Source organism: Oryctolagus cuniculus, chromosome X (assembly GCF_051225735.1).
Source record: "Oryctolagus cuniculus isolate XC-2025 breed Fujian yellow rabbit chromosome X, ASM5122573v1, whole genome shotgun sequence".
In the NCBI taxonomy this organism is placed as follows: domain Eukaryota; kingdom Metazoa; phylum Chordata; class Mammalia; order Lagomorpha; family Leporidae; genus Oryctolagus; species Oryctolagus cuniculus.
In genome coordinates this window covers 82593268-82606573 of record NC_142888.1, presented here as the reverse complement: position 1 = coordinate 82606573, position 13306 = coordinate 82593268, and the positions used below count along the sequence as shown (strand labels likewise).

At 46.3% G+C, this 13306-nt stretch overlaps 1 protein-coding gene and 1 non-coding gene across 2 annotated transcripts; one reads left to right on the top strand and one right to left on the bottom strand.

Annotated features, from left to right (window-relative positions):
- Positions 1-2026: 2026 nt before the first annotated feature.
- Positions 2027-7735, top strand: RTL9 (retrotransposon Gag like 9). Its single transcript, XM_051827239.3, has 2 exons — positions 2027-6041; positions 6628-7735. The coding sequence occupies exons 1-2, from the start codon at positions 2088-2090 to the stop codon at positions 6742-6744; spliced, it is 4071 nt and encodes a 1356-aa protein (XP_051683199.2). The 5' UTR covers positions 2027-2087; the 3' UTR covers positions 6745-7735.
- Positions 7736-12978: 5243 nt separating this feature from the next.
- LOC127485027 (U6 spliceosomal RNA) lies at positions 12979-13082 on the bottom strand. Its single transcript, XR_007912231.3, has one exon. It is a non-coding gene; the product is annotated as a U6 spliceosomal RNA (small nuclear RNA).
- Between the last annotated feature and the right edge of the window lie 224 nt (positions 13083-13306).

The following is a 13306-nucleotide window of genomic DNA, read 5'->3' as shown; positions in this document are numbered from 1 at the left end:
ACATTGTCCCAAAGTGGTGAGTCTTCCATTTTTTTTTTGGCATGGGCAAGTTATGGGGACGTGTGAACATTGTGTAATATCTGCATTGGTTTCCAAGTGGTATGTCAAAATGTCCCCTTCTGGGGCTGCTTATGGATGTGGGTTGGAGGTACAAGGCTCTGGTATTGTCCACCCCCTGTCATTAGAAAAACTTGACAACTGTACAAGCTATAGATTGGGCTTCAAGTGGGTCAGGCTCAAACACTAGGTAACCCTGAGGAGTGGGTGAGAGTCAAAGATACAGTTTGGTACTGTCACAGTGACCCTGCATTTTAGTCCCAAGTTTAGCTAATCTGAGCAGTCTGGTTAAATGGGAATAATGATTTTAGCTATTGCACAATGTATCTTATGATTCAAATGAGATCTTGCCTGCAAATCCCTGCACATTTCAGAGAGTTTAAAGCTGGGTACAGTTACCTAAAGTACAGCAACTGGCATATACTAGGTGAACAATCAATAGTAGTGGTTGTTCTTGTCTTTAGTAATAATAGTGGGGGCTGGCATTGTGCTGCAGTGGATTAAGCCACCGTCTGTGACTCCAGCATCCCATATGAATGCTGGTACCAGCCCTGGCTGCTCCACTTGTGATCCAGCTCCCAGATAATGCACCTTGGAAGGCAGTGGAAGATGGCCCAAATCCTTGGACCCCTGCCACCCATTTGGGAGACCCAGATGGAGTTCCAGGCCCCTGATTTCAGCCTGGCCTAACCCTAAGGGTCATTTGGGGAGTGAACCAGTAGATAAGATCTCTCTTTCACTCTCCCTCTCCAACTCCTTCCTTCAAATAAATAGCTTAAAAATTTTGAAAATATTATAAGTAATACTAATGATGATGATGATAATAATACTTAGGAGTTTTAGTTCATGGGTTGAAGCCCATGAACTAATGGGCTTCACATCAATGCCTTCATTTTCCTAAGGAGCACATTCAGGGCCATCAGAGTAGTGAAATGGGCACTAAACCACCAGCAGACTCAATGAGTTCTGAGAACTAATGATTATCCTGGGGCAATGGGCTTTTGATGAAGGTCTCCCAGTACCCTGACTGTCTTGTTAAGCGCCGCTGTGGGATAGAATGTAACCCAGCAACCTGCATTTCTCACAGTCGGCCAGAAGGTGGTGATGCTGCTTCACGTAATGCAGTGCTAACCAGGCTCCTGCCTGCTGAGGTTGTGGGCATTCATAAACTGAGAGTCTGTGCTGTGCTAAGTAACCGGGTGGGTTGGTTTGAAAAGAATAAAGGCACAAGGAATAGTCTAGCTTCTAAGTCATCCACTGCTGCAGCTTGTTTAACCTGATAGGTCCATCTTTAATGTCATTTATCTGACAACACATTAAAAACAGGTCTCTACTTCAGGAGAGGGTATATTTCAAAAAGTTCATTGTTATGGAAATATGGAATTAAAGAGAAGTTTTTAGGATGCATTTTTGGAAATATATGCATAGCTTTTCATAATGCACATTTTCCATGATCTTTTTATGACCTCATGTATGTATGGGTTTCAAAAAAATTTAAATGAATCAATTTGAGTGCGAGGCACAGAAGGAGACAGAGACTGAAAAAGAGCTGCCATTGCTGGTTTACTTTCCAAATGCCCACAATGGCTGGAGCTGGGCCATGTTGAAGCCAGGAGCTGGTCATGCAACCCAGCTCTCTCACATGGGTGACAGGAGGCCAGCTACTTCAGCTACCACTGCTGCCTCCCAGGGTGCAGATTAGCCAGATGCTGAAATCAGAAATCAAAGCCAGGGAGTTGAATGCAGAAACTCAGGTATGTGACATAGACATCTTAATGGCTAGGCTAAATGCCCACCCCTGGATATCAAAATTTTTGCACTGAAATAAACTTATCTTCCAATTCAATTTTTTTCATGAACATTTTGAAGTACCCTTGTATGAATCATTTATCTATTCTCCAATTTTTTTGATACTAGCTTTTGACCTCTAAATTTGTTTCTTGCTTACAGATATTCTTGCTACTTGGGCTTCAACGCTGATATCATCACTTTAGGGGATCCCTCCACACTGCCCTCTGGTCACAGCAGATATGTCAGTACCTTTACATTCACTGCGATTCAATAATATGCGGAGGGAAGAAAATGTTGACCTCCAAAGTGGGGGTATGAGCTTCTCTAGACTGATGACAGAGACCAGGGCAGAAGTGCAAATTCCTCCTTCTCATGCACAGTTGCCTACAACCTCAAATTCAGCCTCAGACCCCGGAGGAACAACCACACAACTGATGGCATCCCCGGCCTTTGACACCATATCTGCATCTATGATGGGAGTGGCAAACTCTGAAGCAGAGTCTCCACCACCCATACCAGCGTCAGACTCTGGGACACTGTCCCCATTGCTAATGCCAGCCTCAGATTCTGGAATATTGTCCCCACTGCTAATGCCGGCCTCGGACCCTGGGACACTGTCCCCATTGCTAATGCCAGCTTCAGATTCTGGAACATTGTCCCCGTTGCTGTCCACCTCAGAGTATGGGTTAATGTCCCCAGGTATGATGACAATGCCTGACTTTGGAACAATGTCCACAGCACTACTGGCAGCAACAGATTCTGCAGAGGAATCACCATTGGCAATGCCAGCTGCGTCCTCTGGAGCGATGTCTACACCTGCAATGAGCACTTCATCCTCCGAGGCCATGTCTGCACCATTAATGCTGGCCCCAGATCCTGGAGAGCTATCCCCACTCCTCCTTCCAGATATAAACCCTGGAGAGATGTCCATACAGCCAATGCCAGCTTCAGGCTCTGAAGCAATGTCCCCATTGCAAATTACAGATGAAGACACTGAGGCAATGTCCAAAGTGCTGATGACTGCCCTTGTCTCTGGAGAGATCTCTTCCCTGCTCATGTCAGGAACAGACAGTGAAGCGATATCCTCCCTGATAATGTCAGCCCTAGCTTCTGGAGAAACATCATCTCAGCCAGTGAGCAACCACGATGCTGGGGGACTGTCTACCCAGCTCATGCCAGGCCCAGACTCTGGAATACTGTCCTCACTGCTAATGTCAGCTCCAGACTCTGAAGCAATGTCCTCGCCACTGCTGTCAGTTGCAGAGGGTGAAGAAATGTCTATGTTACCAAAGTCAGCCTCAGATGCTGAAGCAGTGTCCCCGCTGTTGATGATGGCCCTAGCCTCTGGAGTGATACCTAGCCAAATGATGCCAGTCCCGGGCTCTGGAGTGATGTCTCCACATTTACCACAGCAACCAGACACTGAAATTGTGTCTACTCTACCAATGAGCGCAACAGCATCCGGGGTGATGGCCATACCACCAATGAGAGCACCCGACTCTGCAGTAATGTCTGCACCACTAATGAGAACCCCAACATCCAGAAATATGTCTACATCACCAAAGACTGTCCTAACTTCTGGAACCATGTCCACCCCACTGATGACAGTCACAAGCTCTGCGACCATGACCATAGAACAAGTGCCAACCACAGCCTCTGGAGTGATGTCCACACAGTTACCAATGGCCCAAACTTCTGGAGCAATTCCCACAGGCTTTATGAAGGCCACAGCCAAAGGCGCAAAGTCTACACAGAGAATGAGAGCTCCAACCTCTGGGATGATATCCGCACCACCAAGGAGAGCCTCAGCTTCTGGAGTGATGTCTGGGCAGCCAGTAACAGCCACAGCCTCTGAAACAATGTCCATGCCACAACTGACAGCCCCAGCTTCTGGCTCAATCTCCACACTGCAAATGATAGGTCCTGTTTCTGGATCAATGTGCATGTCACAAATGAGGACCACAGTCTCAGGCTTGACATCTACACCACAAATGAAAGCCATGGCATCTGGGGCAATATCTACCCCGCTAATGACAGCCAAAGCCTCAGGATCATCATCCACACTGCTAATGAGAGCTCCAGCCTCTGGAGCATTATCCAAGCCACTGATGACACCCAAAGCCTCTGGAGCAATGTTCATGCAGCAACTGTCAACAGCGGCTTCTGGAGCAATGTCCACATCACTACTTGGAGCTCTATCCCCACCCCAAATGACAGACACAGCCTCTGGAGGGATGCCAACACTGCTAATGGGAGCCACTTCCTCAGAAGTGATGTCCACATCACAGATGACAGGCACAGCCTTGGGGGCGATGTCCATGCCAGAAATGAAAGCTCCAAGCCCTGGAGCAATGACCACATCACTAAAGAGGGCCCCAGCCTCTGGAAAGATGTCAAGTCAGCCAGTAGGCACCCAAGACTCTGGAGGGATGTCCACATCACTTGCGAGACCCATGAGCTCTGGAGGGATGCCCATGAGAGCCCCAGCTTCTGTTGTGATGTCCACATCAACAGTGAGAGCCCCGTCCTCTGGAGCAATGTCCACAGTGCTAATGAGAGCCTCAGACTCTGGAGAGTTGTCTGCACTGCTCACGAGAACTTCAACATCGGGAGAGATGTCCCTGGCACCAATGAGGCCCTCAGTGTCCAGAGACATAGCTACACCTCTGAGATCCCCACCTTATGGAGCAACATCTGCTCCACAAATGATGGCGTCCCTGCCACAAATGAAGGCTCCAGTCTCTGGAGCAATGTCTGCACAGCTAATGAGATCCACAGCCTCTGGAACTCTGTCTGTGCCTCACATGACCTCCATGGCCTCTGGAGGGATAACTGCACCACCCATGAGAACCCCAGCCTCCAGAGGGGTGTCCACACCCAAACTGCTACCCATAGCTTCGGGAGACACATGCGTGCTCCCAGTGGCCACACCGCTAAGGAGACCCTCAGTTTCTGAAGCTATGTCCATGGAATTAACAAGAGCTTCAGCCTCTGGAAGGATGTCCACTGCACAGATGACAGCCATGGTCTCTGGGGGAGTGTCCCAGCCATTAATGAGGGCCACAGCCTCTGGAACAGCATCCATGCCTTTGATGTCAGCCACAGCTTCTGGAGAGATGTCTATGTCGCTGATGAAAACCATGGCCTCTGGAGCAACATCCACACCACAGACCAGAGCCCCAAGCTCTAGATCTTTGTCCTTGCCGCAAACGACATACATAGCTTCTGGGGGAATGGCCACACCACCAATGACAGCCTTAGATTCTGGAGAAATGTCCACAGCTCTTTTGAGAGCCTCAGCTTCTGGAACCATGTCCACACCACTACTGAGAACCTCTGCTCCTGTAGGGATGCCCACGCTGCTCTCGAGGGCCCCAACCTCTGGAGCAATGAGAACACCTCAAACAGCCTTAGGAATGACGTCCACCTCCAAAACCAAAGCCGCAGACTCTGGAGAGGTCTTTACCCCTCACGTCAATGTCACAGCCTCTGGATCAGAGTCCATGCCACACATGACTGCCACAGCCCCTGAGGCAACAAATGCACAACCCAAGGAAGTACCATCCTTTGGAATGCTGACTCCAGCACTCTGCTACCTCTTAGAAGAGCAGGAAGCAGCCCGAGGTTCATGCTCCGAGGAGGAAGAGATGGAGGTTGATGAGGAGAAGCAAATGAAGGGATTTCTGGATGATTCGGAGAAAATGGCGTTTCTGGTGTCTCTTCATCTGGGGGCAGCAGAGAGATGGTCCATCTTGCAGATGGAGGTAGGAAACCCCCTCTCAGATGAGAGCCAAACTTTCCTCAGCAGGTCACAGGGTCTGTATGACTCCCTATCTGAGATAGACATCCTCAGTGCTGTCCTCTGCCATCCCAAGCAGGGCCAGAAGTCAGTCAGGCAGTATGCCACTGACTTCCTGCTGCTGGCCCGGCACTTATCTTGGTCTGATGCCATTCTACGGACCAGGTTTCTGGAAGGCCTCTCGGAAGCTGTTACCACCAAAATGGGTCGGATCTTCCTGAAGGTGGCTGGCAGCCTAAAGGAGCTGATAGACAGGTCTCTGTACACTGAGTGCCAGCTGGCTGAAGAGAAGGATTCCCCGGGCAACTTGAGCCAGGTTCTGCCGACAGCCTGTAAGCGGAATAATGAGGAGGCCATGGGGAATGAACTGAGCGCTCAGCAGCAGACTGAAGAGGTAATGATGGGAAAATACACACAAGGGTTTGGGGCAGAAAAATGAAGAGGTGACGATGGGGAAGATTATCCTGCTCTTTTGGGTAGACTAAGGGAGAGGTCTGTGTTGTGTTGTGTGTGTGTGTGTGTGTGTGTGTATGTATGTGTCGTGGGGGGAGGCATTGAACTCCTAGACCATAAATCCCAACCTGGACTTTCATCAGCAAGTGTAGCTATGTAGCTATTTTGGGTGTATTAACCACTTTCAGGAGCAATATCCTACCTAAGTTATTGAGGACCTGAGATGGTTAAAGTGTTATCTTCTGATTATGAGGGAACTGACTGGGCTCAGTCCCAACACTATTAATCTGAAGCCCAATTCTAAGGGAGGGATTTCCTTCTGGTGGCTAGGTCATGCCTACAACTGCATTTGTTGTGAACTGAGGTCACTAGGGAATTTGGTTAGCCTAGTCCTTGGTCAGACTTTTTATGAGTAAGATCAATTAGCCAAGTTCCTTGATCTGCTAAGCACTGAACTTATCCAGGCAGGGCACCCCTTGTCATAGGATGCGTGACTCTTATCTCTGATTTTTTTGTCTCACTCCCAGCACCAGCATGTTTCCAAACGCTGTTACTACCTGAAAGAGCATGGTGATCCTCAAGAGGGTCTTCATGACCACCTTCGCCAGAGCACAGGCCATCAGAAGGCCCCCACCAACAAGTAATGCTCCCCGGACTCTTCGATGATATCTGACTTGGCTGCTAACCTGAGGACTGTTTCCTGGACCCATTTCATTCAACTGCATCCTAAGCCTTGTTGCCTTCATCCACGAGTTCCAACTCCAGGCACATCCCACCCTGTCTCCCACTTGGTCAACTTGACCTTCTTTACTCACCCACATGCCTGTGACCTGCCTGGACAGTCAAAGTGTGGACTATAAGAGCATATGGTATGTGAGGTTCTGAGCACTCATCACCATCAAGGCCATTCCTAGTTCTTGGTCCAGGGAGAAGTCCAGGCAGGAGAAATCATGTCCTACCTCAAAAACACTTTAGAGTATCTTGCCATGTGTCATCAGGCAAACTTGAGGGGGCTCTGGCCCCATTTCACCTGGAAGGACAGTCTATAAGGTGAATGATCTCCAATCCTATACCACCCTTTTAACCCAGGGGATTTGCCCTTACGTCCCACATTGTAGCACCTAAAATGGGTCTCTGGGGCCCTTGCCCAATTTATTGTCTCCATCCCAAACCACTTGTTTTGACCCATAATAATAATGACACTAGTGATAGTAATGGCTAACAGTTATTGATAATGTACCATGTGACAGGTGCTGAACTTCTGAAAGCACCATCTCACTACATTCTATCAGTAATGCAACTTGTTCTTGTGTTGTCAGCTTCTGACTTCTTGATCTACTGTTTATGGCCGTTGTTCTTCATTGTGGAATCTTTAGAGCTGATCTCTGGGTAAGCCCCTCTGTTGCTAATTGCCTTCTCTTTGGCTGTTGTGCTTCATGCCAGCACTCTTGACACAGGTCCTGATCTCTAACCAGGTATACTTAGTTAGAAGACAATATGAGCAGTGTTTGCCTTTGGGTGGTGGGGATATGGATTTTTTTTTTAAATTTTCTTTTTTCTACTTCTCTGTACTTTCCAGATTCTCTAAACTAAGCATGTATTACATTTGTTATCATAAAAGTAAATAAAGTTCATTTAGGCAAAAAGAATTTGCCTGTGGCTATAGGATTTGATTTTTTGAGCACTTCCATCAATGAATATTCATTATCCAACATCTGTTGGCCACTGTTTGGAGGATGGATAAGACCCCCTACACAGAGGAAAATTCCATTCTGATGCAGGGAGAAGTCAGAGAATAAGAAATACACTTATGTAAGATAGATTGAAATTGTGCTGAAGGGTATAAACACATGAAATCGGGATAATGGGGAATTTAATACAAATGGGACCAATTTATTCAATAATAATTTATCAATATACTTAGGTTACTCAAAGATCTTCTATAAACTGTAACAGTGACATGATTAGAAATCTGTTTTAGAAAATTAGCATGGCAACAGTTTGGAGGCAGAGTGGCTAAGGAGTCAAGAAAGCCACTGAGCCCCTTCTGCATAGTCCAGGTGACTGGCTAGAGGAGTTGATTCTAGGGTGGTGGCAGTGGGGGAGGGAAAGAGAGGAACAGAGCCAAGACTCTCTCTGGAGATTCAAGTCCACTACTCCATTACCATGGAAGTTGAATCTGATTCCAGGAAGAAGAAAATGATTCTCAGAAGAATCAAGGATTGGCACACAAATTGTCAGCCCCATGATACTATACATAAGAATCTGGCTCTGTGGACTGTGTGCAGCTGCCTCAATCACCAGTGCTATTGCCTTAAGAACAAGAGTGTGCAATAAGTTGGGAAACACAAGTTACAGGCCTAGCAATGGCTGGTCTCATTGGACCCTGCTTTTTCCGCTCTTGTCTGGGCTCGTTGGCTCACACCTCACCCAGTCTAGGCCCAAGTGGAGTTTGGAGTCCATGTTCAGTGAGAATTGCCTTCAGCTTGGAAAAGCACCAACAAGTTTTCTCTCTACTACAATAAGAAGCTGATGATATAGAAGTCACAACTGATGCCTGAAAATGTATATAGGAAGGAGAACGTCTTAAAAATGAAACTGATTGGCCGGCGCTGTGGCTCACTTGGCTAATCCTCCACCTGCAGCGCTGGCACCCCGGGTTCTAGTCCCGGTTGGGGTGCCGGGCACTAGTCCCGGTTGCTCCTCTTCCAGTCCAGCTCTCTGCTGTGGCCCAGGAGGGCAGTGGAGGATGGCCCAAGTGCTTGGGCCCTGCACCCCACGGGAGACTGGGATGAAGCACCTGGCTCCTGGCTTCGGATTGGCGCAGCGCCGGCCGTAGCGGCCGTTAGGAGAGTGAACCAACGGAAGGAAGATCTTTCTCTCTCTCTCTCTCTCTCACTGTCTATAACTCTCTCTTTGTCTCTCTCTTTCTCACTGTCTAACTGCCTGGCAAAAAAAAAAAAAACAAACTGATTTTCTTATAGCCATGATAATGGAGAACAGTAGTAATTTTTTCCTTATTTTCTCCCCAGCTACTCTTCCTTTTGATTTTGCCTTTTTTCTCCTTTGAGCTAATATCACTAGAGATAAATGGAACAAATGAAGTGCAATCATATCCTGCCAGAGCTCAGTCCCTGTTTCATCTGCCCAAAAGGTTATATTTAGAAATATTTCAAGAGCCACTCAGCATCTACATGGAGCTGGGCTATCATGTACCCAAGTACTTGAGACAATGTCATCTGTTGGAAAATGGTGTTTCATGTTTCTCCAGGAGTCATTGGTCCACGGGTGAAAATCATCTTTGATAGCAGGAAAAACTTAGATTTTATCAACCCCCATACTCACTTATGTGTTATGGTACTTATGGCCATTAATTTGGGGAAGACCCCAGCAATGTCACATGTTCTGAGACAGTCCTCTTCTGCTCTTCTTTGACTCCTACCCTGCCTTGTGGGGGTCACAGGCCCACATAGCCACTCAAGGGCAGCCACTCAACCCTGCTTGCTGGTGGGTACTTCTGGCTGTGGGAACACAGAGGCCTCTGCTGGGGAGGGTGTGGATTCCAGGGCATTCATAATTTTGCATTCATAGGGGCTCTAAATGGTGATACCCTCTCTTCTGACCATGTTGGGTCCACACCAATGGGTCCATCCAAAAGGGCAGAAATGTCTATAGCAATTCTGTATCAGCCTTTGTCACCTAGACACTGAACACATTACCTCTACCCTGCATCTCAAGGAGGCCCCTATGAGAAAAAAAAAATCTTGTTTCTTCTGGAAGAATTTCTCTGCCCTGGATCAGACTTTCAGACTTGGTCCCTATGTGTGGAGAGCAAAGGAACTCAGAATGTCTATACAGACCTGTCCTTCTACTCCCTTTCCTGTATTCTTCTAGCTGATCTCTAAACTTGTCTCCATGCCAAAGATGCTGTAAATCCATAGATCTCTTTAAAACATGTAGTCCATGTTAAGAGACACTGAGAACCTCTTCTACATTCCCTGTCCTTAGGGCATAGTTGGAGAGCAAATGCCATCAGGTCTTGCTCCTCCATTCTTCTGCTGTCCTTTTACTTACTACCTGGCCTCTATCCCTGCTCTGCAAAGACTAGCAGTGTACAAAACCTCTTAAAGACTGCCATCCCCATACAAGTACAGGCTTGTGCTGCCGCTGAATGACCAATATCACAGAGAATTTCAAGATATTTCTGAGTCTCACTTTTGGTTCATTCAGGATCCTACTACACTGGACTAGTCTGGGCAGATCAAATGAAAGAGATCTCTTAGAGAGTTGTGAGACAGGAGAAGCAAACTATAAAACCCTTGTGAGCCAAGGGAAGATTTGTAGATAGATAGTGTAGGAAGTTAAAATGATCAATGGAGGAATAAACTTGACTTTGAGCACTTCTACCCATATGGGCGCCAGTTCTAGTCCTGGCTGCTCCACTTCTGATCCAGCTCTCTGCGATGGCCTGGGAAAGCAGTACAAGATGGCCCAAATCTTGGGCCCCTGCACCTGCATGAAACCAGGAAGAAGCCAAGCTCCTGGCTCCTGGCATCTGATCAGCACAGCTCCAGCTGTTGCAGCCATCTGGGGAGTGAACCAGCAGATGGAAGACCTCTCTTTCTCTGCCTCTGCCTCTCTGTAACTCTGCCTTTCAAATAAATAAATAAATTTAAAAAAAGTATAATTCTTGGGGCTTCTTTAAAGTTAATTAAGCTTCTAAAAAAAGTGAAATTAACTTTGAAATTCAATGACTTTGAACAGCCATTGTCTCCACTGTTAAGGAATAGTTTTTTTTTTGTGTGTGTGCACATTGTTGAATTCTTTACTTAGTATAGAGTTGGTCTTCTGTGTATAAATTTAATTGAAAATGGATCTTAGTGGAGAAGGGGACTGGGAATGGAGAGGGAGGAGGTGGGGGGGGGTGGGAATGTGGGTGGGAGGGCAAGTATGGTGGGAAGAATCACTATATTCCTAAAGTTGTAGTTATGAAATGCGTCAACTTTGTATTCCTTATATAAAAGGTTTCTTTGGGAAAAAAGAGTTATTGTCTTCCTCCTTAGGGCCATAAACCAAGTGATACATTTCTTCTGGTTAAGGTGTTCCCCCTCTCCTCTCCTTTACCAAGAGGAAATAACAATTACTACTTGAAAGGGAAAATCAGCACCAAGATAGATATGCACAAACAAACATTTAAAAATTATCCGTATCTTCCATTAGTTTCCCCCATATACTTGCCTTCCCATAATTTTACTGCTGCTAGAAGCCCAAACTGGTTTTCCTTAGCTTGTTACATCTTTACAAATGATCACCCTTTGTTAAAATGGTATGTAAGTCCCTGGCTCTACCTGCTTTTTTTTATCTTCACTTATTTTCTGTGAAGGCCTCTGTGCATGTAAAAATGGAACTATTAAGATTAGTTAAATTTTGTGTGCCTTATCCCCTGTTAATATGTCTTTTTTAAGTTTAAGTCACAGGCTTCAGGTACATTATATAAGAGAGCAGAGTAACATTATGTTTTCCTCTGCACTGTAAACTTGAGCTTGGCCCTGAGGGGGCTGGGAAGTGGATGGGGTAGTGTAGGGCTAGTTGAGCCATATTCAGAATCCTTTCTCTTCAGGGCTCCTCTTTTAAATATGGAGGCAAATTTAAAAACAAATCCCTGAAGCCTGACAGAAGGCACAGTTTAATATGAACATCTATCAGACATTTATCACAGGTTCTGAATTAAGACTTCCCTTGATTATCTGATATAGCCTTCACAACAACCCCAAGAAGTAGGTGCATTCATGAATCCCATTTTTACACACTGGGAATCTGAAGCACAGAGAGGTTAAGTAACTGGCCTCAGGCTCCACAGCTAAATAGCAGCAGAGGTGGGATTTGCACACATGCAGTTTGGCCCCAGAACCCACACGTGAAACTTCTCTACTATATATTATATATGGCTTCATTTTTCATGACTAGATGACCCTTGTGAGGACTCACCCTCTTCCTCTGAACAAATTTGCCACTGTACACCAGCCAATATTTGAAGCTCATAAAGTAGGAGGCTCTGATTTTCCCTTCTTCCCTGACCTAGCTCCAGATGTCAATCCCCTCGGGTGCATTTGGGGAAAGTCTTCAATGTTCAAGGAAAAGAATCAATAACTGAGGAATGCTATTGCACTCAGGAGGTTCTGCTCAGGGTCTTAGCCGTGGCCTCAGAGAAGAGCAGCCTGTGTTTTGAACACTGGCCCAATATTCTTCACTGGACATCTTCCCTTTGAGAAGAAATGCACCCTGGGCCCAGGCATCTGTGGAAAGGTTCAGGGCTCTGAACGTGGAGGGGCCATTATGCCAAGAGCTGACTCTTCTTTCTCACTGCTTATGCTCTCCCCTTTTTCATTTCTCCCTCAGAAAAGGGGCAGGGTGCACAAGGAAAGAAGATGCTAAGTCATTTATTCATTTACTCCATTGCCCTGCCTTCCAACACCACTTCCCTCCCATAGACGATTAACCTACTTCTACCACTGGGGGAAGAATACACACACTAGAAATGCACCACATACTTCTGGGCTCAACAGCTTCATGGAGGCAACCTAGAATGGTGTCTCCTACTATGAATTCAAAGACATCCTGGATAAATGTGGGAAAAAGACTCACAACTGAGCATGAAACGAAGAACAGGAAATCCCTAGATGTACCAAACTAAGCGGACCTGAATGGGAGACCAATAAGCTTCTGAGCCCTCTGAGGCCACTAGGATAGAGTCAGAAGGAAGCTGGGCTAACTGGATTTGAAGTATTCACACAGTGCTTAAGGAGCAGTACTGGGGACCTCTAATTCTATACACACTGCTCTACTGCCACTCACCGTAATGTTCTCTCACTTTTGTAAATAATATGCAATGGCTCACAAATGTACATGTCGTTCCTGAGCAAGGACTATACTAATCTCTGTACAGTTACAATTTTACTATACATGTGGCTGAAGTTCACACCAAATAAAGACAATTCACTGTTCGTATAATAGGTGCTGTGCTTAGAGCTAGGCTCAACCTGAGGGATCTGCAAAGATTTAAGAAACAAGAGCCATCACCCTTTTACATTCTCTGCTGAGGATTTCACAGGTCTAGGTACTCATGCGTAAGTGGATTTTGAACGGACTGATCCGGAAACCCCTCTAATGCCTTTCTTCAAATTTTAGTACTTTTGGTAATGGTTT